Source organism: Prunus persica, chromosome G3, assembly GCF_000346465.2.
Source record: "Prunus persica cultivar Lovell chromosome G3, Prunus_persica_NCBIv2, whole genome shotgun sequence".
In the NCBI taxonomy this organism is placed as follows: Eukaryota; Viridiplantae; Streptophyta; class Magnoliopsida; order Rosales; family Rosaceae; genus Prunus; species Prunus persica.
In genome coordinates, this window is record NC_034011.1 from 6,260,552 (window position 1) to 6,285,778 (window position 25,227).

General features: G+C 36.2%; 4 protein-coding genes across 7 annotated transcripts; all 4 read left to right on the plus strand.

Annotated features, from left to right (window-relative positions):
- On the plus strand, positions 1,632 to 2,560 carry LOC18783683. The gene is made up of 2 exons (XM_007215087.2): positions 1,632 to 1,968; positions 2,114 to 2,560. The coding sequence occupies exons 1-2, from the start codon at positions 1,791 to 1,793 to the stop codon at positions 2,320 to 2,322; spliced, it is 387 nt and encodes a 128-aa protein (XP_007215149.1). The 5' UTR covers positions 1,632 to 1,790; the 3' UTR covers positions 2,323 to 2,560.
- Positions 5,663 to 9,384, plus strand: LOC18781864 (putative disease resistance protein RGA3). Its single transcript, XM_020559322.1, has 3 exons — positions 5,663 to 8,618; positions 8,859 to 8,954; positions 9,058 to 9,384. Exons 1-2 carry the CDS (start codon positions 5,663 to 5,665, stop codon positions 8,918 to 8,920), a joined length of 3,018 nt encoding a protein of 1,005 aa, XP_020414911.1. The 3' UTR covers positions 8,921 to 8,954; positions 9,058 to 9,384.
- Positions 19,574 to 22,698, plus strand: LOC18782706. Of its 4 annotated transcripts, none has more exons than XM_007215028.2 (6): positions 19,574 to 19,855; positions 19,976 to 20,108; positions 20,984 to 21,242; positions 21,687 to 21,777; positions 22,186 to 22,252; positions 22,334 to 22,698. In XM_007215028.2, exons 2-6 carry the CDS (start codon positions 20,100 to 20,102, stop codon positions 22,385 to 22,387), a joined length of 480 nt encoding a protein of 159 aa, XP_007215090.1. In that variant the 5' UTR covers positions 19,574 to 19,855; positions 19,976 to 20,099; the 3' UTR covers positions 22,388 to 22,698. The 4 variants fall into 4 exon arrangements, with proteins under 4 accessions (XP_007215090.1, XP_020415730.1, XP_020415731.1 ...); XM_020560141.1 differs by having other exon boundaries at positions 19,632 to 19,855; positions 22,144 to 22,252; XM_020560142.1 differs by having other exon boundaries at positions 19,634 to 19,855; positions 20,989 to 21,242; positions 22,144 to 22,252.
- LOC18781808 (26.5 kDa heat shock protein, mitochondrial) lies at positions 23,354 to 24,712 on the plus strand. The gene is made up of 2 exons (XM_007215851.2): positions 23,354 to 23,857; positions 24,156 to 24,712. The coding sequence occupies exons 1-2, from the start codon at positions 23,551 to 23,553 to the stop codon at positions 24,551 to 24,553; spliced, it is 705 nt and encodes a 234-aa protein (XP_007215913.1). The 5' UTR covers positions 23,354 to 23,550; the 3' UTR covers positions 24,554 to 24,712.

A 25,227-nucleotide genomic window follows, 5' to 3' on the forward strand; every position in this document is an offset into this window, starting at 1 on the left:
ATACTAAATGGACATTTGAGAGTGGTTTTCCTAAAAAATGATTTTGTCCTATTCAGAATCACTCCTAAACGAACTCGTAATCAACTGATTATAACGTTCCGAACTCAAACCAAATTTTTTTTATAACGTTCCGGACTTTTTGTTATAAAAGAATCTATCAGTAATCTCGTTTGTAAATATTTCTTTTGATTGTAGAAAAAATTTGGGAAAGAAAAAGAAGTTCTAGAAGAAAATTGAGGTCATAATCAGATTGGACTGCAAATACACGGCTTCTTCCAGGTTCTCTCGACAAATCGTACATGCAAGAGAAGCACGCGGAGTTTCTGTTGGACCATGAAAATCGTACTGTTGCGGTGGTGCTTCCTTTGCAGGACACGTGTCACCGTGGCCAAATCATTGACTTCCAATTCTTTGTGTTCACACGTGGTGGCCAATCAAATTTAACCTTCAAACTACAAAATTTGGTAGGAGAAAGAAGCTGCCACAAGAATTATGTCAGCGTGAGAGATTTTTGCTCACGAGATTTAAATTCAGGATATTTTCTAAAGTGGAGACTGATTTCGCTAAGGTTCCATTTAGTGGGCAGAATTACATGGTAGAATTGGATTCATAATCCGAATAAGCTGTTTGGAGGCTCATAATGGGGCTGTCTCATTATTTGTTAAAACTTATATACTTATCGAAATTATGTTTACTCGATAAATTCGTAGTTAACTATGAGGGTGGTAATTTAAATTTTCAATTTGATAGCCTGTTGTCATTTATTATCACTAGACTTAATAACTAAAGATGTCGAAAACAGAACTTTAAATAAATAAATAATTACCCTTAACTACTTGAGTGATAACTCGTCGCGTGACTGCCATTGTGTTTACCTAGTTACGGACTATCCTTTGGGAAAGGGGTAACGGTAGCCATAGAGGAATCTTAAGCTTGACCCGCAACTTGTTCCAATGACATTTTTCAATTGGCTTTTAAAACAATAATATTTTGCACTACTTCAAACACCTTATCCACACTACAAGTCCAACAAAAGTTGACCGCTTACTTCATCCCTAAGACCCATTTGGCCTCTCTCTAATTTTGTCTACAAAAACGCAGTTAACCAAACCACTCAACCCAAACTAAAAGCCAAAACCAACACTTCTACCTTTGCCTTCCTCGAAAATACAGAAAGCAATAGAGAATTCCAGATGCTCACGTTTGTTTCATTGTTAACTGAAAAAAAAAAAACTTTCACAAATTTTATTTTAGGGAATATAATATAAAGTCTTCAAAAAATAGAAAAAACTAAGATCATCACCTGAAAATTACAAGTATTAAGTAACTGAGTTGTTTTTGCGGTTAAGCATTCAAACCTAAAACATCATTACTGAAGATTTTGGTGATTGTAGCGGGTGCATAACGCCGCAAATTTTCTTTTTAAACAAATAATATTTTACTTTAATTTAATTTAAACTGGTCAAAAATTTGAACTCGTTAAACAAAATGAGTCATAAAAAGTGCTCAAGCTTGTGAAATAACCCCCACAACCTAACCACCAAAATTAATTTATTGTTTCCACGTCAACAATTCCCAGTTATTTATTTTATCATAAATTCCCCTCCTTTTTCATTTTTATCCTACAAAACAGAGTCCATATATATATATGCCAACCGCGACCGCCTGTTCATGTCCGTCTGGAACTTGTACGCACAACGCAAACATAAAAAATCCTCCTCGATCGGTGGCCCGAAACCCTCTCTTCCTTCCCTTTCCTTGTCTAATTCTTCTGTGTTTGTTGTTCCACCATGTCTTCTATGCTGAGCTCTCAAGGTCTGGTCTTGGCCACAGCCATGGCCGTCTCAAGCACTCTCGTCTTCCTTGCTTTCTCTAGGCAGAAGACTTTCCTACCAACCCAACTTTCTGATAGCTACAATTCCCAGCAAAATCCAAAGAAAACTGCTCTGCGTTCTTGCTTGTGTTCAGGTACTTGGGTTTCTGTTTCTCTTATTAATTCTTTCTCTTCTTGTTTTCCTTGGCTCTGTGATTCCTTTTCTTTTTCTGGGTTTTTTTTTTCTTTCTTGAAGAATTGTGGCAAAGATTTTATGATTCTTGTTTTGTTTTTCTTTAGGTGATAAGAAGAGGGAGAGGAAGAAAAAGAAAGTGCATTTTGCTAAAAATGTTGTGAAGGAGCCAACTGGCGGTGGAGAGGAAATGGTGATGAGAAAGCAGAGCAAAGTTGAGAGAAGAAGTTGCAGAAACGAAATTCCTGAGAATCGGATTGCTTTGTACAATGGAATTCTCAAGAACCGTGTGGAAAGGATGCAGTGTTCTCATTGACCTCTGGAAATTTCTGGTGTTTCTTGGGATCTTGGTTGACAGAAGAAAAATCTTGGTTTTCTGTGGTTGTAAATTTGTTCTGTTTTTTTTTGTTGTTCTTCCCAAATGTGGTTGTAAATACTTTGAACTTTGTCCAATTAAATAAGTAAATTTGGGCAAGGTTTTTTTTTTTTTCCTTATTTTCTACCAATCAAATTTCGAAATCTTTGAGTATAATTCTTGTTTCTGGTTTATTACAACAAATTATTGGCCTTTTTTTTTAAATTTTATTTTACTTATTCTTATTTGCTTTGAATTTTGGGATTCTTCATAAGAGAACAGGTTACATACACTCGTTTAAGAACTAATCCCTTTCTAAACAATTGATAAAAATGAAAAATATTATTTAGAAATAAAATGGTTGTATATTAATGTTATCTTAGACACACTCACCCTTCTTTTTTATGAGGTCCGGAGTGTTCAAATTCCTCAATTTTTGCTCATTAAAAAAATTTATGTTGACTAGATATTCGTTCTTTTGCACTCATCGTAAAGAACTTATAGCTCAAGTATCATTCAACTCCTCGTCAGTATGATCAAGTTAGTGTTAAAATCTTTAATGACATAAAACATAAACAACTGCACGCGTTCCTTATGAAGAAGGGGAAGCTTTGGTGTCACCTCCAGTCAAGAATTTAAACCTAACGATCACAAGAAGTACTTGTTTTGAGTTTGACAAGAACTAATAATAATTGTATTTTCGATCAGTCCCATTCATAGGCTTGAGGTAAAAATATGAACCGTGTGAATCCGAAACTCAGAATGGACCACATCCACATTACTTGTTCGAACTCAAGTTTGAAAGTGAATCAATCAATAAAGAAAGGAAAAATTCCAAGTTTGAAGGACAGCCAACAAGCAACCCATGGGAGCTCTTTCGACCACTGAATCAGAGGCGTGGGGGGCCCCATGGAGATGATTTTACAAGTAGCCTAAGCTGCCCAACTAAGTTGACCAAACCAACCCAACTCTAGTGTATTGGAGAATAATTTTTGTTCAACGAACACCACTTCCAATTTGTAGCACTGGTGCAGAATGGAATCATCTTGATTCTTTGTCTGTCAACTCTAAGTGAGTCGGGTTTAATTTTGTAATATTTATTCTTCATTATCTTACTGAATTTATTTTTTTTGATTTATTATATGCAAGAACCTTCTTTTAAGGTGTATTTTTCTTGTACATCTCCTGTATTTACCCTTTTATTAATGAAATTCTACTTGTTTTAAGAAATAAATAAATAAATAAATAAATAAAAAAACACTTCCTCATTGTTTTTTGTTTAATTTTTGTTCAACTTTTTGCTTAAAAGAAAGGGAGTGGCTGGTAACGCTGAGCTTAATTTGCAATATCTAATGGACGTGTGGCAGGCAGATAGTGGGGTTGGTGATGTAGGTCCTCAGTTGATACCTGGGCAATAAGGACCACAGAAGCCTGTGATCTCTCACCAGATTATTGGCCATGCACCCATTAATTTTGTGTCAACTTTTTGGGGAGAGCAACCAAACACTACCTCAGCTCTAATCACTATCCATTGTGGTTTAGACATTTCAAGAGCCGAATAGATAGTTCCAAACTCATTTTCTTATAAACTTCAGTGGAACTTTGTTTTTAGGGTCGCTTCCCTTCCCTATCATATACTCTAAGCTCTCGAGATTATATATGGAGTCTGTTTTCATGTGTAGAGTATTTTGTTCTTCAGATGTGTATTCCGTTGCAAACAGTGCTCTAAAATGGCTGAGAGACAACCTCTAGTCTGGTGTGTTTACCAAAATTTGGCTCTAGATTTTCTTCTTTCTTCCAGAAAGGGTACTGGATGAGCCGTGCCGTCAAGAATTTCCAACGCCTTCCCAAACTTACCAGCTTGTGAAGACATTGAATGTGCAGTAGCAGATGTTTTATTTGTTCTACTTGTAATTTAACATTTGTGAGATGATACAGAATCACCTGGTGTATGCATTTACTGATTTATATCATTGAAGCAGGTTAGAGAGGCAAATGAATATTTCATTTTTTTTAGTTCGTGTATATCTCATTTTCAGAGCGGTTTATTGAATTTCTTGTGATGGTTATTTGTTGTCTGAGTATTACAATTAGTAGGTGGGGCTTTTTGAAAACGTACATGCATAACCAATGCGTTACCATTGGGTTCTTTCTCAGAAAAGTACTGATGACTTCATGTCATTTGTTATCATAACTTAATCACTCATTTTTCTAATGCCACCCATTGTCATGGTAACCGAAGGCAACCACTATTCACATTAGATATAAGAAGAAGAATTTGTATGGATTTTTGTGTAGGAAGTGAAGAACATGGCTAGGTATTCATAGAAAAAAAAAATTTCTGAATTTTTTGGTTTTTTTTTTCCAATTATTTTGGTGTGTAAATTGACTGCTGACGTCACACTGACGTCATCTTGCCCAAGTAGCAGCCCAGGAAAGTCTTGCCTTTCGGTTTGCACAGTTTCATAGAGCCCACTTCTTGCCATGACAATTTTTCCTTGATAGGGGTTGTTTTTGGAGCATAGGTCCCTTTTTGCCATGATGGATGGAATTGCTCTTAGAATCCCAATCATTGGGTTAGCTCTTACAACTTGAATTCTTCTTTTTGCCCCTCTATCATGAAATGGAATACCGAAAAGGAAAATACTGGAAGAGCACATTTATACTTGATGGAAGTTGAGCTGTGCACATGTCAAAGAAGTTCTTAACCATATGGGTGAATTTTAAGGTATGCAAAGTCAATTCACCCAAATGGTTAATATTGTGATGTTTGCTTACCAATTACCAATTTACCAATTACCACTGATGAATATTATGATGTTTGCTTACAAGCAACATTCTCCGGTCTTGTTCTTATAAAACTAGCCTAGACCTCACTTGTTTTTAGCTTATCGGGAAAAAAAGGAAAAACAACTCGTCGATTTCAGCTTCACTTTGGAGATAAGAAGCCATCAAAATTTTTTAATTTTTGAATAAGGGGCTGTTTGGAGGATGCTTCGACCAAGCAAACAAGAAAAGAATATGGGAATAAGGTAGGGGAAAGAAAAAGTAAGGAATTAAAAGAGAAGAAACGAACAAGTTAGAGAAGAGATAAATTCTATTCGTGTTGATTGTTGTCGTCGTGGTGCCTGAATTGACTTACAAGCATTCTTCATCAGCCTCAACATTATAAAACTAGCTGGGGAGAAATGAGAATGTCTACAACAATTCCCAACACTACCTTGTTATCATTTGCATTAAAAAATTTCTTCCTTTTCCCTTTCTTTTTCTTCCACTAGAAATCCATTTCTAGAGCAAACAAATGGCTGAAGCACTCATTTGCGTGCTCCAAGAACAGTTGGCCTCAATCATCCAAAAACAGGTAGAACAAGAGGTCACACTCGTTGTGGGTGTTGAGAAAGAAGTGGCAAAACTCTCTGACAATTTCAAAGCTATTCAAGTTGTGCTCGAGGATGCAGAGAAGAGGCAAGTGAAGGAGCCGAACGTGAAATACTGGCTGGATAGTTTGAAGGATGTATCCTACGAGATGGACGACGTGTTGGACGAGTGGAGTACTGAAATCCTGAAACTACAAATTCAGAAACAAGAAGCTGGTAATGCTGGTAGTACTAGTACTACCAAGAAGGTATGTTTCAGCATTCCTGCCCTTTGGTTTTGTTTTGGCCAAGTCAGTCAATTAACTCTTCGTCGTGACATTGCTGTGAACATAAAAGACCTAAATAAAAGATTATCTCTGATTGCTAGTGAAAGACAAAACTTTAACTTTCAATCCACGAATAGAGAAATTGAACAAATTGAACGACAAAAAAGTTCTTCTTTCGTTGATAAGACATTTGGTCGAGTCGACGAAAAGGACAAAGTAGTAGAAAAGTTGCTGAGTGGCAGTGGTCAAGGAGGGGCGACCTGCCTTGTCATCCCTATTACAGGGACGGGAGGGATTGGCAAGACAACTCTTGCCAAACTTGCCTATAATGATGAAAAGGTTCAAGCTCAATTCCACACTAGAATATGGGTTTGTGTCTCAGATCCTTTTGATGAGATCAAAATTGCCAAAGCCATCATTGTGGGTCTGACAAAAGAGACCCCGCATTTACATGAGTTGCAAATTCTAAAGTCCATTATACATGAGTCTGTTAAGGGCAAGAAGTTCCTTCTTGTCCTAGATGATGTGTGGAGCCAAGACTATGGAAAGTGGGAACAATTAAAGCTACTTTTACAAAATGGGGCTGTGGGTAGTAGAATATTGGTGACCACACAAGAAGAGAAAGTTGTGAGGATGGTGGGAGCAGAGCATATGGTCAATTTGGAGGTGTTGAGAGAAGAAAATTGTTGGGCATTGTTTTATCACATTGCACTGGCTGATAGAGAAAAAAATGAGTCTAAAGGGTTAGAATTTATTGGTAAAGAAATTGTCAAAAAGTGTAAGGGTCTGCCCCTCGCTACAAAGGCATTGGGTGGTCTCATGTGCTACAAGAAAACGAGGAAAGAATGGGAAGACGTTTTGAATAGTAAGATATGGGAGTTAGATGTGGTTAAGGAAGTTTTCCAACCACTGTTACTAAGTTATTATGATTTGGCCCCGGCAATCAAACCTTGTCTTTTGTATTGTGTCATTTTCCCAAAAGATTATGAGATTGCTAAAGATGAGTTGATTGAATTGTGGATGTCACAAAATTATCTTAATTCAATTGAAAACAAAGAAAAAGAAGCGGTAGGCGAAATATACTTTGATAACTTAGTAACACGCTCTTTCTTTCAAGAATTTGAGGAAGATGAACTTGGAAATATAACGGGGTGCAAGATGCATGATGTTGTGCATGACTTTCTACAATTTCTAACTAAGAATGAATGCTTAGTTTTGGAGGCTGAGGGTGGTAATAATAAAAGAATAATGGAGTTTGATGGATATAAGAAGGTTCCTCATTTGACATTAATGTTTGCTCCCGAAGATCCACTAATTCCGAGTTCCTTGTGCAACTGCAAGAATTTACGGACTCTTGCAACTTTTGATTCAAAGATTACTAGTTTTGGTGGAGAGTTAATTTCACAAGTAAAATGCCTTAGAACATTGAATCTGAGTCGTAACTTCTTGAAAGAAGTTCCAAATGAGGTTGGAGAATTGGCACATTTGAGGTATCTTGATTTGTCTAATAATCATGATTTGATGAAATTGCCTGACACCGTGTGTAGTTTAATCAATCTGCAAACCTTGAGACTCATTAGGTGCTGGGCACTTGAAAGATTACCTAAAGGCATGGGAAAGCTGATTAACTTGCAGCATCTTCATGTTATGGGTTGTGTTGATCTAAAGTTGCCCAAGGGGATTGCAAGGTTAACTAGTCTACGAATGCTAGATGAAGTTCACATCCATGGCGATGATGACATTGATAACAACAAAGAAGCATTATTCAAGTTAAGTGATTTGAGAAACATGGACCAGCTTCATGGCAGATTATTTATAAACTTTAAGAAGGATCTGAAGGACTCGAGGCAGGCCGGGATAGCGCATTTGGTGAACAAAAATTGCCTTGTCAGTCTGGAATTGCACTTCTCCATTGGTGGAAGATATGAGATTCCTCTTGAGGCAGGCCAGGAAGAAATAGTGAATGCCTTACAACCACATCCAAATCTGGAATCCTTATCTATCAACATCTACCGTGGCCCTAAACTCCAGCCCCATTGGATGACGTCGTTAAACAAATTGAGAAGCCTTACCCTTCGATATTGCATGCTTGTTGAGTTTGTGCCTCCTTTGGGGAGATTGGAGTCCCTTGAAGTACTAGTGATATACAAATGGCTGAGCGTGAAAAAGGTAGGAGTTGAGTTTTTGCGAATAGATGGAACAATAGAAACGCAAACATCCTCATCACCATTTATTCTATTCCCAAATTTGAAAACACTTGAATTCGACTCATTGCCGATGTGGGAAGAGTGGGAAGGAATGACAGGGTGGAGTGAAGAAGAGGATTCTCAGAAGACAATTAAAATAATGCCCCGCCTTTCTTCCTTACGAATGAATAGTTGCCCTTTGCTTAGAACACTGCCCAACTTCTTACGAAATACACCACTGAAGGAGTTGGTCATCGATGAGGTCTACTCTCTAACACTTGCACAAGGTTGCCGAAAAGGCAGAGAAGAGTGGCCCAAGATTTCTCACATCCCAAACATCAAACTTGGTTTCGAATTTGTACAAAAAGACGGAGTTTACCAAACTGATGATGATGAGACACCAAGTGCTGTTTCCACCTCTTCTTCTGGTAACGTCTATTAAGATTTCATTTTGTTAATGTCTATCTATATTATTCATTTATCATCACAAATTTTCTTCTTTTCTTTATGTTTGTTTTTTCTTTGGGAAATTCCATGTCTATTTATTTTAAGAGGATATATATATATAAAGTCGTTGGTGAATGTTTTTATTTTTTTTTATATTTTGCAAATATTTTTTAAGAGGATATATATAATTTTAATGGTTTGAAATTCATTGGGTTATGTAGGTATTAAAAAATTTCTCAAAAATTATCTCAGGCTAGGACTAGCCCTACCTGGCCAAGCCTAGATCTGTGCCGACGACCCCCATTTCCAAATTTCAGGTACGTACTCCACTCCTTATACGATGAATTTGTGCATAAATTATATCTATTCTATCTACAATTATTGAAGTTGAAGAAGGTTTTGATTTTCTTATGTCAGCAGCTGAATGTGTTTTCTGGCATGCAAAGAGAGAAGTCTCATTTGAATTCACACTTTGAAGATAATCTTGTCGGAAGCGTGTACGTTGCACAGTAGGAAAAATAATTGTAATATCTGATATGTATGTATAGCCAGTAATTCAATTATGAACTTTGTTGAGATGTTATATTATATTACGATCTTTGTTGAGATATTGTTATATATCATGTTGATTTGAAATATCAGATAATAAGTACATTATACCCAATAATTCAATCATCAACTCTATTGAGATGTTATATTATATTATGATCTCCATTGAGATGTTATAGATCACTCTGATATGAAATATGAGATAATATGTACAATATAGCCAATAATTCAATCATCAACTCTTGATAGTCTAAACTACTCTATGATGAGATGAATCTAACTCGGGCACAAAAGGACTGGCACATTGCTCATGCTCATGGTCAACTGGCTACAGCTGCAGCCACAATGGAACCAGCTACAACCTTCCGCAAATATTCCAGATCGTCCTGTTTACAACAAAGAAAGCATTTAGATCATGTGAATGTTTAGAACCAGTGCATGATAAAACAAAAGATGTGCCTTTTAAATCTTTTGGTTCCTGATTAGTTTGTGAGGAAGGAATTTTGAGCAGATTTTTTACAATCTTCTCTTCCAATAAATCAGGCTCTTTTGCTGGGCCTCTTATCAGCTCCATTCCCTTCATTTTAGCAAAAGGACTCATGTACCAGATGCATTATTCAGTGCTTGGTTTGGTCACGAACATTTTCAATGTTTAGTAAATTCCTTGTGATGGTTATTTGTTCTCTGAGTATTACAATTAGTTGGTGAGGCTTTTTGTAAACGTACATGCATAACCAATGCGTTACCATTAACAAAAGGCAAAGGGAGGTAAGGGCAGTTACTATTCATGTGAACAGTATTTGCCCTAACAATTTTTCTATCCCACCCATTGTCATGGTAACTCAAAGACAACCACTATTCACATGAGATATGAGGAGAGGAATTTGTATGAATTTTGGTGTGAGAAGTGAAGAATATGGCTACGCATTTATAGAAAAAAAAAATCTAAATTTTTTGGTTTATTTTTTCCAATTATTTTTGTATTTAAATTGGCCGTTGACGTTACACTAACGTCAACTTGCCCAGGTAAGTCCTGCCTTTAGGCTTGTCTAGTTTCATAGTGCCCACACCTTGCCATGACAATTTTTCCTTGATGGGGTTTTTTTTTGGAGAGCCTAGGCCCGCTTTTGGCAAAAGGGGGATGGGTACTTCCAGCAGTTTGCCCCTTGCCATGGCAGGGGGGGCTAGGGCAGCTACCATTCACGTAAATAGTGGCTGCCCTTGCCATATTAAGCAATGTGTGTTTCCAGCAGTTGCCTTTTGCCATGGCAAATTCTATTCATTTTTTTGTTTTTTTCACAACTTTTTTTACCTAAACAATTAATTTAGATAATATTTTCAGACAAGATTTTATTTTATTAGTTGTATTGGTTGTTATTTATAGAAAAAAAAATGTATGAGGATTTGGTGTTAAAAGTGAAGAGTATTGGTTGGTATTTATAGATACTGGCGGACCCAAATTTTTTTTAGCGGAGGTGCAATATTGACTAAGTATGAAAAATGGTTTTTCGGAATAATCATTTTCTCAAGATAATTTTTGGCGGCTTTTATTCCTTACACATCAAGTAAGAAAACTTGATTTTATAGGATTTTAGTATGAAGTATATATTGACTTCATGAGCCATCATTTTTAGCCTAAATCGTATTTTGCACTAAAACCGATTTTTCATATTTTGATTTAGTGGGAATTTGATTTTCTAGTATTTTTATTTGAATCCAAATGGGGAATACTTCCTTATTTACATTGTAAATGGAGCTTTCATTTTAAGACACTATGGGCTCGTTTAGTACGTCGGACTGTACTGACTAATTTCCGTCGGATAGTATTAATCTGTTCCGGAGAGTACTGACTATTTATCCATAATATTATAAGGCGTTTGGTGCTGTTCCGGATAAATAATCTGACTAAGTTATACTGTGTTTGGTGATGTTTCGGATAACATCAGAAACTAGCAATACTCTGTTTAATACCAACAATCTAAATATTCTCACAACGTTGAATCACTATATCACATACAAAGAAAACATTCGATTAAAAAAAATGCCAAAAAAAAAAATTCATAACCTAATTTCCATTAAAAATTTGAAATATATAAAGCACATTGGAGAGAGTGCGAAAAAGAGAGAGAGTGAGAGATGGATACCTGGAGAAGAGTGAAGAAAATAACCCGTGGAGAAGATAGTAAAGAACAACCCTAGAGAGAAGAAGATGAAAAGAGCATATGATTTTCTTCGTAGAACGCGTGTTCTTTTTCCCTAGCCGTATAATTAAGCGTGTATTATCTAAACCGGGGTGTGTGGGTTGTATTAGTTAGTCAGGTAAGGAGAGCATTAAAAGCCCAACCCGTATAAAATAGTCGGGTAATTAAATAATACAAGTTGACACCAAACACCTGATATAGACTATTTACTCCTATCCAAAGTCTAATACAGTGTACCAAACGAGCCCTATATAGTTTACTAATTTGGAAATATGAATACAATTTCACCTAATTAGCATAAGGCCAAAGACCAAAAAGTAGTACCTAATTTTACAATAATGTAATTAAAAAATATCAAAATTACACAAAATGCCACTAATTTGGCAAGTGTGTGTTTGTTGTGGTCGTGGTGCCTGAATTGACTTACAAGCATTCTTTATCACCCTCAACATTATAAAATTAGCTGGGGAGAAATGAGAATGCCTACAACAATTCCCAACACTACCTTGTTATCATTTGCATTAAAAGATTTCTTCCTTTTCCCTTTCTTTTTCTTCCACTAGAAATCCATTTCTAGAGCAAACAAATGGCTGAAGCGAGCGATCGGTTGTGCAAAGGTGCTCTCAGGAAGATTACGATAGATGGCTTGGAAACGAGCGATCGATGGTTTCTAGGCAGGGGCAAAGAGTCAATGAACACAATGGCTGGTCAACAGCAGTGGTGCTAGTGTAGAGCCTCCTGCGTTTGTTGGAGATGTCGTGGGTTGTCCAAAGACATGATGGCTCAGTGAGCGTTGACGAGGCTCACGGAGGAACTAAACGGCTTAGTGAGCAGTGACGAGGCTCACGAAGGAATCGCAATGAAGACGGCATGTCTGCCGCAAGCGTAGACGACTTAAAAAAATGATGGGTAGGCTCAATGAAGGCCGAAGATGCCGTGGTTGTGGCAAGTGTAGTAGACATGAAAACATGGGCTCAATATCTGATTGCAACAGAGAGCATGACTAGAGATGGCTCAATATGATTTGTATAGAGAGCAATACTTGTATGAAAAACATAAGGAAATTGCAGCGCCAAAGAAGGGTGCGACTGTTGCTTTAGTTAGATGTAGGAACTGTGGGATGGTATGGCTTTGGTAGCGGGAATAAAATATTGATCATTGAGGAGAGGGTGAATAAGACGACTATACAAGATGAATACTCATCATGGGTGAGGGATGAAAAGCTCCAACGACTCTCAATTTGGCAAAAGATTTCAAAGATTAGCAACTAGGGTTGTGAAACATCGGATTGTGAAGAAAATAAGGTTTGTAAAAAAAGTTTCAAGAGACGCCCTAGAATCAGTGCTCTGATACCATGTGAAATTAGAGATTTTGTTAAGAAGTATAATTCTCAGTTGTTATTGATAGAGCCAAAAGGCTAAGTATTTATAGAGATATTACAAGCTTAACTAGGAAAACTAGGTTACTTGGAGACTACACCAAATCAATTACAATCAACTAATAAAAGGAAACTAAATAACAATTTAATAACATTCCTAATTTCCAACACTTTTCCATTTCTTTTTCTTCCACTAGAAATCCATTTCTAGAGCAAACAAATGGCTTAAGCACTCATTTCCATGCTCACAAAACAGTTGGCCTCAATCATCAAACAAGAGGTCAGACTAGTTGTGGGTGTTAAGAAAGAAGTGGCAAAACTCACCAGCAATTTCAAAGATATTGAAGTTGTGCTCGAGAATGCAGAGGAGAGGCAGGTGAAGGAGGTGGGCGTGAGACAATGGCTAGAGAGGTTGAAGGATGTATCCTACGAGATGGACGACCTGCTGGACGTGTGGAGTACTGAAATCCTAAAACAACAAATTCAGCAACAAGAAAAAGCTGCTGGTAATGCTGGTAGTACTAGTACTACCAAGAAGGTATGTTTCTGCATTCCTGCCCCTTGATTTTATTTTCGCCGTCAAGTAGTTCTCCATCATGACATTGCTGTGAAGATAAAAGAACTAAATGAAAGATTAGCTCTGATTGCTAGTGAAAGACAAAAGTATGACTTTCAATCCATGAAAAGAGGAATTGAACAAATTGAATGACAAAAAAGTTCTTCTTTCGTTGATAAGACATTTGGTCGAGTCGACGAAAAGGACTAAGTAGTAGTAAAGTTGCTGAGTGGCAGTGGTCAAGGAGGGGCGACCTGCCTTGTCATCCCTATTATAGGGATGGGAGGGATTGGCAAGACAACTCTTGCCAAACTCATTGGGTTATGTAGGTATTAAAAAATTTCTCAAAAATTGTCTTGGGCTAGGACTGGCCCTACCTGGCCAGGCTTAGATCTGTGCTGATGACCCCCATTTTCAAATTCCAGGTACATACTCTACTGCTTATACGATGAATGTTGTGCATAAATTATATCTATTCTATCTACAATTATTGAAGTTGAAGGAAGTTTTGATTTTCTTATGTCAGCAGTTGAAGGTATTTTCTAGCATGCAAAGAGAGAAGTCTCATTTGAATTCACACTTTGAAGATAATCTTGTTGGAAGAGCGTATGTTGCACAGTAGGGAAAATAATTATAATATCCGATATGTCTGTATAGCCAATAATTCAATCATGAACTCTGTTGAGATGTTATATTATATTACGATCTCTGTTAAGATATTGTTATATATCACTCTAATTTGAAATATCAGATAATATGTACATTATACCCAATAATTCAATCATCAACTCTATTGAGATGTTATATTATATTACAATCTTTGTGATGTTATATATCACTCTGATTTGAAATATAAGATAATATGTACAGTATAGCCAATAATTCAATTATCAACTCTTGATAGTCTAAACTACTCTAATCTATGACGAGAGGAATCTAACTCGGGCACAAAAGGACTGACACATTGCTCATGGTCAACTGGCTACACTAATGCACTGGCTTTTATATCTGATTTTCATGTTGTTAGTATGAAAATTATATTGTCATTTCCTAGACTCTAGCATAGGTTGAAAATTAGTGTGTGAAGAATTGTTACTGGACGTTTTGGCACAACTCATTGAACCCCATACATCCGAGGCTTGACTTGATCGATATGAGAAACTTAATTTCAGGTAAATCATGACATAATCATGCATTCATTATAGGATTCCTAGTTTGAGTTTTTTTTATTTTAATAGATATTGTTTTTCCATTAAAAATTGATGTGTTGGCGTCTCAATGAAGAGACCTTTTTGCATGATGTTTAGAAGTCTTGGTTAAATTGGTTTTGTGAATCCTTGTTGCATAGGAAGTGTACTCACGTGGGTTTCTCTCAATTGAGAGAAACCTGCATGGAATAAAACCATGGTTGTTTTCTTTTGATAAGAGGTGATCAACGTATTGGTTTTTCTTGGAAAAAATATTGAATTCGTTTTGAGAAAGCTGCTGTGCTTATTTTCTTAGATAAGTCATCCAATGTTCTTATGTTTTATTTGGTGAGTTATTAAACACTTTAATCATTCATATTGCATTCATATGCATGTCGGTGACTCATACGGTTGAGGGCACCAAGACCGTGGTGGCGGTTTTCCTCCGGCGAGCTTGAAGCAATCGTGGCCAGTATTGCGTTCAACATAAGGAGTGCCGAAGATCATCCCGTGACAGAAGTTAGTTACGAAGAAGTCGGATATCCTACAGGTATTTGCACATGTAATATGGGATTTTCTTATCTCAGCAACTGAAGATTTTCATGGCAGTTGAATTTTCTTTCAAGTAGACGAAATGGATGTTAGAGGAAGTGCTTTCAAATGGATGTGGATGAAATCGTTGGAATTCTTGTAGCAGCTCCACAAAATTGGTGAAATACAGGGCTAAGAAAGTGAGTGAAACTTGTCACGAGGGTTTTCCTATCCAAGCTTCGCCCCTCTGCATGCATGGCTCTGCTTGATCAAAAAGAAAATGGCTACAATGGCAGGAGTTGGGTCTGGTTATCTCAGGAAAACCTATGCTTCCATACTTAACAGCTGCAGCCACAATGGAACCAGCCACCACCTTCCCCAGATATTCCAGATCGTCCTGTTTACAACTAAAAAAACATTTAGATCATGTGAATGTTTAGAGAATCATTGCATGTTTTAAAAAAAAAATTAACAAAAGATATAACGGTGCCTTTTAAATCTTGTGGTTCCTGATTAGTTAGTAAGGAAGGAATTCTGAGCAAATTTTTTATAGTCTTCTCTTCCAATAAATCGGGTTCTATTGTTGCCCTCTTAGCAGCTCCATTCCCTCTGTTGTAGCAAAAGGAGGCATATAGCCAATCGCAATCGATTGGGACAAGATTTAGTTGAGTTCATATACCAGGTGTATTATTCAGTCCTTTTTGATACCATCATGCCAGGTTTGGTCAAAAGTAACAGCCAATTATCTTCTAAAAATAATAAAATATTCATTTAACATCTTATTTTTTAGATGTCAAAAGTAACAGTTGAAAGTTCAGTCTTTATTCTAGATCATATTTGATAATTCGGTTGGAGTGATGTAAGATGTTATTTCTAATCGCTAAATGTCTATGTGACACTTTTGACACATCGGTTGGAGATGCTCTTAAATGCCAAACAGCAAGTCAGCCTTGTTGGGCCGGTTTAATTTTTTAGGTGAAAGGATCGGTTTATCCTTTAAAGCCTGAGCATCTGCTGAACCTCAGAACATCCGTCAAAAGCCGCATCTGTTCTTTTCTTCTGTACCAGATGAAGATAGTCAAAGCATGGAAAGTAGACTCGAGAAATCCAATCGTCAAAAGCCATCGGAGAAAAGGTTGAAATATAGCTAAAAACAAATCCAAGTAAACGTGCTCTTCATTCATTTAGCTTTTGGTTTGCGTTTTACGAGCTCTGTTCCTCTCTTTTCCATTTCTTCTTCTAATTTCATACAGCAAATCAGTGCGATTTTTCTGTTCAATTTTTTGTGTGATTTCAGGTTCTTTTAGTGTGCGGTCGTTTGAAATTTGTTGAAAGTTTTGGATTTCTTGTGGTTTTTGAATTGAAGCTTGCATTGATTAGGAGGTAAGTGTTTTTTTGTCAAATCTGAGTTTATTTTCGAATTTTTTTTCTTTACTGTTCTACTCAGAGGTGGACAAAAAACTGCCACCACTTCAATAATACACTTTGGGCTACCAAATTATAATGGAGATATAATTGTTAATTTCAAGTTTATGGCATGAACTACATTACTGATTTCGAGGTCTAAGTTTGTGAGTGAATTCAGTTTATGATTGCTTATGTTAGAGATAGTTCAGTGAATTTTCAGACAGTTGCATTTCAATTTTACATACACGACGTTGCAGTTTTGCAAACACTACATTGCATTTTTCATTTAATTATAATTGGTTAAATTATTTTATTATTTTCTAGCATTGGAAGTAGAATCTTATGAACATTAATAATTATATATGATATTATGAAATATAGTTTGTTTTTCAATAATGAAGCATGAAAGATTACGAAATTGAAAATCCCACTTAAATATGAGAACTTTTGGTTTTTCTAGAAACTGCAGTGCAGTTTTCGAACTTCTTCTTCTATTGCAGTTTTCATGTTTTGACGTGAAGCTAAGTTTTTCTGCTGTTGAGGTATGTATTTTCTTGATCAAATTGTTATTTGAATTTTCTAGTTATTTTTCAGTTTTTATAAGTTGATTTTTCAACTCTTTGATGTAGTTTTTTTTGTTTTTGTTTTAGGTTTTTTTGATCACATTTGAGATTGAGGTGCTATTTGGTTAGGGATTTTTGTAGAATTTGTTGTATAGGTATGAGTACTTTGAATCTCTTGTTCGTTTATTATTTTGGTATTATTGAGGTGCCAAAATTTACCCATACTTTCTTAAATGTCAGTTTTAATAAAAACTTTCAAAAATAGCAAAAAACTCACCTAAAAAAAATACTCAAACGTGGTTAGAAGTAAAAACCCACAAAAACTTAAAAAGAAAAATATGCAATCTCTGTTTTCAATTTGATTTTAAACATAAAAACAAAGGTTTGATGCCATGTTATATCATTGGAGGAGTTGAACCATGAATATGACTTGATTCCTAGCTAGTCCCTCCATTATTATTTATAAGTGGCATTGAGTTCTAGTGTACTACGAGTACTGCATCCACCCAACATTGAGTTGAAACAAAGCTTTTGTTCTATGATCTCCTTCATCTCCATTATCGAATTACTTAATTATCTCTAATAAGCCATATATTTGTATTATATATTTAACAAAGTTGAAGTTTGTGGGAGCAAATATTTTCGTCTTCAATCACAGTACGCCACGTGGAAAAGAAGATTATTTCTTAAATTAATTAATTGAATCAATTTATTTGGCTAATTAATTAATTGGGATAAATATTTTAATTAATGTGATATTATCTTTATTTAATAAGATAATATCATTAATTCGAATATTATCCTAATAAAGAGAAGATAATATCATTAATTCAGATATTATCTTCATAAAAGGAGATAATATCATTTAATTCAGATATTATCTAAATCCGACTCGATCCCTACGAATTCGGGTAGAGAATAAACTCAGCATATTCTCTACGAAACCCTAGCCCCGAGGCTCCTATAAATAGACGACATCATTTATCATTCAAGTTACATCTAAATCTACTCCTAATATCCGAGAAAAATACCCGAAGCTCTTTCTCCCTCTCCATTCTCCATATTTTCTCTACACGGCTCCGGCCACCCGGTTCATACCATACATACAACTCCGTACCCTTTGCTTAGCTATTGTTTTCCTACAAACACTCGAACTGACTTAGGTATCAGAGGGCCTTTGGCCAACACCGCCCAGGTGTGGTCTATTTACTCTAATATTTTTTACAGGAATCAAGGAAGAGAGAGAAGGAAGATCGAAGGTTGAAGGATCTAGAAGTGAATATTCTCCCGCGAGATTATTTGCACAAACGAAGTTCAGATTGGAATCTAATTAGCAACTTTGAAGTCCATATATGGCTGACAAGAGTTGTGCGTGGCCTCTAATGGTGATAACATCAGCATGGCTGCCGATAACAGATACTACCAAAGCTTCAAGCCCAATGACATAGACAACATAGAGGAGTTTTTATGTTTGAAATCAAATGATAACAGAGATTGCATGTTCCCATGTTTTGCTTTTTTAGGTTTTTGTGGGTTTTAGTTTTGAGGGCATTTGAGTATTTTTAGGTGAGTTTTTTGCTATTTTTGAAAGTTTTATAAAAACTGACATTTATAAAAGTAGGGGGTCCATGCATTTGAATCCCACCTATATGATCCATAAGAATCAGTGACCAATGCTGGACATAGATCATGTGAGAACCAACTCCCAAGCTACTTCGAGATTGGAAACAATAGAAGTACATAAAGATAGTAATATTTTCATAAGAAATCCAAATGCTTCTTGGAAAAGCACTCAGGAGTGCTTCCTGAAGATGGACATAGCAGGTGCTTTTCTAAAAACCGCTTCTATAATTCAAAAGCACTTCTAAACTTTTCTGCTAAACACTGTCAGATGAGTTTTGCATTATTTTAGGACTATATTTGGGATATAGCCCATGACTGGAGATGGCCTATGTCTTCTAATGTCATTTACAAGATTACCAAGATTATCCCAATAACCATTTTCACCCTTCATTACTGACACCACTTCCAAAAATTATTAATTTGAGCGTCGGAGAGTTATTGGCCAGCAACACACTGGTGCCCCTTTAGGGCTTGTTTGAGACGACTTCTTTAGGAACTATTTCTGCTCATAAGCGCTTACGACAAAAGCGCTTTATTATCAAAATCTTGAATTTTTATTAATAAAATAAATTCATATGCTTCTTGAAAAAGCAGTTAGGAGTGCTTCTTGAAAAAGCAGTTAGGAGTGCTTCTTGAAGAAAAAGCACTTCTATGACCCATAAGCGCTTCTACACTTTCCTGATAAACACTATTAGAAGTGCTTTTAGCCATTCGAAAAGCACCCGAACAACTGTGGCCGTTGGAGGGAAAAATGTTGGGGAGGGAGCTGTAATTTCCTATTTATTAAATTTTCATCCCTATAAGAAAATGGATTGTTTCTTTTTTCTTTTCTTTTTTGGGTTTAAAAAAAATTATTTGTCTAAAAACAAAAGGGAAACTGATTGACCGAAAAACAAAAGGGTAACTGACCAAATTTGGGGTCTAAAATGTAAAAACAGGTAAGGTAAAAGTCCCACGCAAAATAATTAAATGGTGAGAATCCAAGCTTACCACTGACCAATCCCATTATATAATTCTTCCCATCTCAGTCGTAGCTTTCCCTTCCGTTTCCCAATAATTGCCATTTGCCACAGAAGAAGAAGAAGAAGCAAAGTTCAAAGAATCCAAAGGGCCATCTCTTCTTCTGGGCGTTGCTTCAGGAAGTCGATGCCTTTGGAATTTGATTTCAGGATTGAGAGCGAGAGGGCGAGAGTAATATAACAGAAAGAAACATTTTCTCACGGGTCAGTTTCTATGCCATCAAAGATTTACTTCTCTCTCTCTCTCTCTTGTTCTTTATAGTTTTGTTGAGTTTCGTTGTTGAATTGTGATCGATTTTTCTTGTTTTTTGTTTGGATTCTTAGGAAGGGCTCTCTGGTTTTCTTTCCTGTAATCAATTTTCCATCGGATTTTGCTGAATTGATTTTACATTCCCGAGAAATACTTGCAGTAGATCTGATATTGCTTTCTGGGTATTTCGTGTATTGCATGCATGGGGTAAGTTTTCTGATTCCTTTTCTGGGTTGTGAAATTTCATTAGATTGTGTGGATGAATGAAATTTCTGGTTTTGACTTTATGTGGGTTTTCTTCATTCGTTATCTTTGTTGTCAATAATTGATTTGATTGTTGGGTGGAGAAGAGGAAATGGGTTGTATGGTTGGGTTGAGAAATTATGAATAGGAAATAGGATTTGTGGGTTTATACCTGGATTTTAGTTTCTAGGAATTTCACCCACTTAGCTTAGCCTAGTAATATGATTGTATATGGTTAAGTAAACAGGATAAATTGGGAATTGTATACTGTTGGACTTGATAGAGAAAACTATCAAATTGTCAATTCAATTAGATTAAATTCTGTGTAAGGTACCGTTAAGCAGAGGCTCACATTCCTCAGATGCCAAGCAACAAAGGTTCAACATTTCTTTCTGATTATTATTAATAAGGCTGTTTCGTAATGGTCTTCGTTAAACTGGATTTTGGGATTTGGATTTAAAGCATATCCTCATTAAGAAGTTTAGCTGAGTACTCATAACTTGTGCTGACACCAGGAGCTGGAATTCTGTCAGTGCAATGCCATTCTGTGGTTTTCTGCTTATGTTGAGCCCCTCTGTAATTATTTTCAAGGAATTTTCTGTTCAGGGTTCACTTGTCACACTACTTTTGTATTGACAATAGCGATTCTCATCTTTTCGAAGGAAAAAATTGTAGTTGTGATTGGTGAAATTTTCTCAGGGCGGTGGTTTAACCAAACTATCGCTTGGACTTTGACTAGGATTTTGTATAGGAGTTGATGTTTAGTTTGTATTAGTCGGTATTGTTAAATTATACGAGTATACATGATTTCTAACAGAATCAGATGTGATTTGTAACAGAGCAGTGGCTGTCTAGCATGCCATGGTAAGACCACACTGAAAAATTCAGTGAATGAGCCACCAAAAGGATTATTAAACGAAAGTCGGACAATAAATAAACCAAGCATATCAGAGGACTTCTGGACCACCAGCACGTGGGATATGGACAACAGTGCAGTTCAGTCGCAAGGAAGCATGTCATCAATCAGCACAAACCAGACGCTTGATCCACATGGTGGCTCTGGCAGCAATACCACCCCTTCTGAGTTTGTAAATCATGGCAAGTTCTTTGTTCCTTTTTGAGGTGTCAGTAACTTTGTTGGATTTGCATGTGCATATGTCTGAGATGGTTAAATTGGAAACTGGGTTTATCGACTGGCTATCAGGTGGGTCATATTCGGACTCCTCATGGACATTCCTAAAGACTGAGCTGCATTGGCAGTATAGTTACCTTTAGTGGAGTCAATCAAAATTTGTGTTACTAACAGCCCGTTTCCCAATTTGTTGCGCACTTTTGCCTACTAGATCTCCTTGCAGACACGATCTTGTAAGGTGTAATTTACAGTTAATATATTTGCCATGATTTCAAGACTCGTAGATCACTTTGTGTTCTAGTCATTTTGTTATATTCATATCTTTCTCTTCCATTGCTCTTCTTGCCTTGACAAATGTGTGTGTGTGTGGAGCCTTGTTAAAGTTATCTTACTTGGGATCTCTGCTGCAGGTCTTCTTCTCTGGAACCAGACTAGGCAGCGTTGGGTAGGGAATAAAAAGTCTGAGAGCCCGGCAAAGCAAATTCGAGAACCCAAATTAAGGTAAGTTGCTTCTTTTGTCCTTCATCTACTCAAGATTAGTGGACCTCTTATGTTTAGATCTGCCAGAAAGAACTATTTAGCTTTTATGGCGTAACCAAATACATGGTATCCACTATTTTTGTTGTAATTGATAGACAATTGAATACAACTACCTGTCTTTCACTTCCAACAAAAAGAAATTTTTTTCCTCACAATATATTTATTCTTTATATTAGAAAACAATAAATGTTAGAATTTCTATGTTCTGTGTTTCTTCATTCCGAGTTTCATTGCACATAGTAAGTCGGAAATTGTGTTTGACTGCATACTTCATTCTCTGTAAAGTAGGCAATGAGTATTCATGAGTACCTTTCTGTACTTTGTCAGCACTCATTGTCTCAGCATGGTTAAATCGTTCTGCCTTTGCAGTTGGAATGCGTCGTATGAAAGTTTACTTGGGAGTAACAAGCCTTTCCCTCAGCCTATTCCTCTCCCTGTGAGTCTCTCTTCCTCTGCAGGCCTGTTGTAATCCTCAGAAACAGACTATCTAATTATTTGCTGCTTTTGATATTAACAGGAAATGGTAGATTTTCTTGTTGACGTTTGGGAGCAAGAGGGGTTATACGATTGAGCAGCCGAGGTACTAGAGATTTTTAAGTTGGCTAGTTACGGAAGTTGATCCAAGTATTTGTGACATTTTTACTGCCTCCTAGCAACTAGGAAGCGATAGCATGGCGTGTACATTGACTATAACATCATTTTTTGCTTGCTTCTCCTTGGATTTTAACTCCCAGGGCCTTTTAGAGTGCCCTTGTACTGCATTCATACTGATTCATAGGATTGGCTTCTGCCACCATTCAGGTGGGCGGTTTTGCAAAATTCTCAACTTCCATTTGCGAAATTTCATCACAGTGATAATTTGACATGCCGCAATTTGTGCTTTGTCTTTTGAGTTTGTGCGGTGAACATAAGCTTTACGGTAAAAATAGGTTCCTTTATCGAAAATGAAATATATTTAGAAACAGATGAATATAAGGATTTACCACACGCTTGCTGGCGTAAAATATTATGAGCCTTTCTGTAAATGAACCAAAAGAAAATCTTCGTTTTGTGTATGTATGCATATGTGGTTTCACATGGTTGTCTCCATTGCGTGAGATTTTTGTGAAAAGCAGCAGCCACATCCACCCTTCTCCATCTCTTAGTTTTCTACATTTGGTAACTTTTTCCTAATTTTCTAATGGATGACTGGAAAGCTACACAATTTGGCGGAAAATAAAAAAATGCCACATAATTTCTAACGAGGTCTTTTCCAATGGGTTGCGGATCAGTATTTTTAAGACACTTTTGTAGTGTGTGTGAGAAAATTTCTTCTAATTTAAATTATTGTTTGTATTAAAAATAAATAAAAATGCCACATAATCTGTAAACATGACATAAGTCAAAAGAAACCAAGTAAACAACGTGAAAAGACGTGGCATCAGATGCATTTACCTCAAGAAAAATCTACAAATTCCTAGTGGGTCATAGTTGATCTGATCCATTGGCATGTTTGAGAAGGATCAAGAACATCACCAACCTTCAATTGCTGACGTGTCCTCTCATACCCAGGACACTACCAGAACTTCTCTGACCCTTCTACAATTGTCCAAAACTAAAAGCACCCAACACACAACCCTCTCCAAATTCACTGCCACCGCCCTCCTTTTCTCCATCAGCATCATCTAACCAAACCGGCCGTACAACAAAAACCCCCAATCCTAATTCTTTAGACTCAAAAACCAAGTTTGTGAAATGGCTTTGGCGCGTTTGGCTTTGAAAAACTTGCACCAGAGGGTGCTTTCTCCAGCTTCTTTTTCTGCTGCTTCTGTGCTGGGGCATGGTGTTAATGAGAGGACTGTTGATGAGAGCAGAGGCAGAGTTGGCAATGAGATTGTGAAGAGATTTAGTACAGAAGCTAATGAGAAGGTGTCTGGTGAGAAATCAGAGAACAAAGATGTTGCTGTTTCTCAAGGTAAAAGGTCTAGGTTGTTCCCTAGAAGGCAACGTAGGAGGGGACTTTGGAGGGACAGTGACAGAAACTTCGTTCCTGCCCTTTATGGTACTTTTCACTCCCTTATAATCTAGATCTTTGATCATTTTAGACTCTTGTTTAATCATGTTTAAACCTAATGATTTAATTAGGTTCAAGTGTACAATTTAAGTATAGTATATTATGTTTCCAAACTATAATCATCGATTATTTTCACTCTTATTTAATTTGTATATAAACATGTGATTCAAATTGAGATAACCCTTGTTTTTCGTACTTATAAACCAAATGTGACTCTAACTAAAACTATTGAAAAAGCAAAGCTCGAAGTGTGAATTAATTTGCTAACACATTCTTTTCTTCTTAGAATTCTTTCCCTCGGGCCTTGGAAATGCACTGTTGCAAGCAACAGAGAACATAAACAGGCTGCTAGACAACCTCAACATATCACCATGGTCACTCTCCGGGCGTGTGAAAGAGCAAAGTGACAGCTACAAACTGCAGTACGATGTGCCAGGGCTTGCGAAGGAGGATGTGAAGATCATTGTTCATGATGGGTTTTTGGAAATCAAAGGAGAGTGCAAAGAAGAGGAGGAAGAAGGATTGGAGGGTTGGAGATATGGCTACTATGACACCATTCTCCAGCTGCCTGATGATGCCAAAGTCGATGATATAAAGGCAGAGCTGAAGGATGGGGTTCTGACCATCACTATTCCTAGAACTGAGAAGCCAAAGAAGGATGTGAAGGAGGTGAATGTACAATGATGAGAATCTGATCGATCTTTTGAGGCTCTATATATTAATGTGTGTGTTTATGTATGTATTTGTTCATCTTGAGATGGATGTTGATCTTTTCATGTGAACGAAATCTAATGTTTAAATATGAGAGATGAATAAAATTGTGTGTGTTGCATTTCTTTTCGATTTGCTTTTTCATTATTCTTCCTATTTATATTTGATAACAAATACAAATTTGTGAGGAAGAATTATGCAAGAGGGCTGATAAACGAATTTTAAAATTAACTGAGTACATTTTATAATATAGGTACATTTTAATATTTTAATTAAAATATAAAATTAATTAAGTACATTTTATAAAATAATTTTATAAAAAATATTTCTATTACATCTTAATATTTGTAGTAGTATTATTTTATAGTTGATTTTTAGCTTAATTTTTTTAATAGTGTTTATAAATTTTTGACTTTTAATATGGATTTATGTTTTTACTAAAATTGTTGATATTTTTTTTGCAATTCCAACTTCTTGCAATTACCACCTCTTTCGTTAAAAACACAATAGGACAAGCAATTTCTTGATAAGAGTTGAATATGATTAGTAGGGTGTACTTATTAAAATTATATTTATTTTACAATTTCATATATCTTTTTTGGTCATTTTATATTAGGATAAATCAGTAATTCAATATATACTTTTAT

Bases quoted from the DNA above. Each gene is read 5' to 3' on its own strand.
- LOC18783683 (XM_007215087.2), top strand. From the start codon at position 1,791: ATGTCTTCTATGCTGAGCTCTCAAGGTCTGGTCTTGGCCACAGCCATG. The intron at 1,969-2,113 runs GTACTTGGGTTT...GTTTTTCTTTAG, and splicing joins GCGTTCTTGCTTGTGTTCAG to GTGATAAGAAGAGGGAGAGG.
- LOC18781864 (XM_020559322.1), top strand. From the start codon at position 5,663: ATGGCTGAAGCACTCATTTGCGTGCTCCAAGAACAGTTGGCCTCAATC. The intron at 8,619-8,858 runs GTAACGTCTATT...TGGGTTATGTAG, and splicing joins TGTTTCCACCTCTTCTTCTG to GTATTAAAAAATTTCTCAAA.
- LOC18782706 (XM_020560141.1), top strand. The intron at 21,243-21,686 runs GCAAGTTCTTTG...TCTCTGCTGCAG, and splicing joins TTCTGAGTTTGTAAATCATG to GTCTTCTTCTCTGGAACCAG. The intron at 21,778-22,143 runs GTAAGTTGCTTC...GTACTTTGTCAG, and splicing joins ATTCGAGAACCCAAATTAAG to CACTCATTGTCTCAGCATGG.
- LOC18781808 (XM_007215851.2), top strand. From the start codon at position 23,551: ATGGCTTTGGCGCGTTTGGCTTTGAAAAACTTGCACCAGAGGGTGCTT. The intron at 23,858-24,155 runs GTACTTTTCACT...TTTTCTTCTTAG, and splicing joins CTTCGTTCCTGCCCTTTATG to AATTCTTTCCCTCGGGCCTT.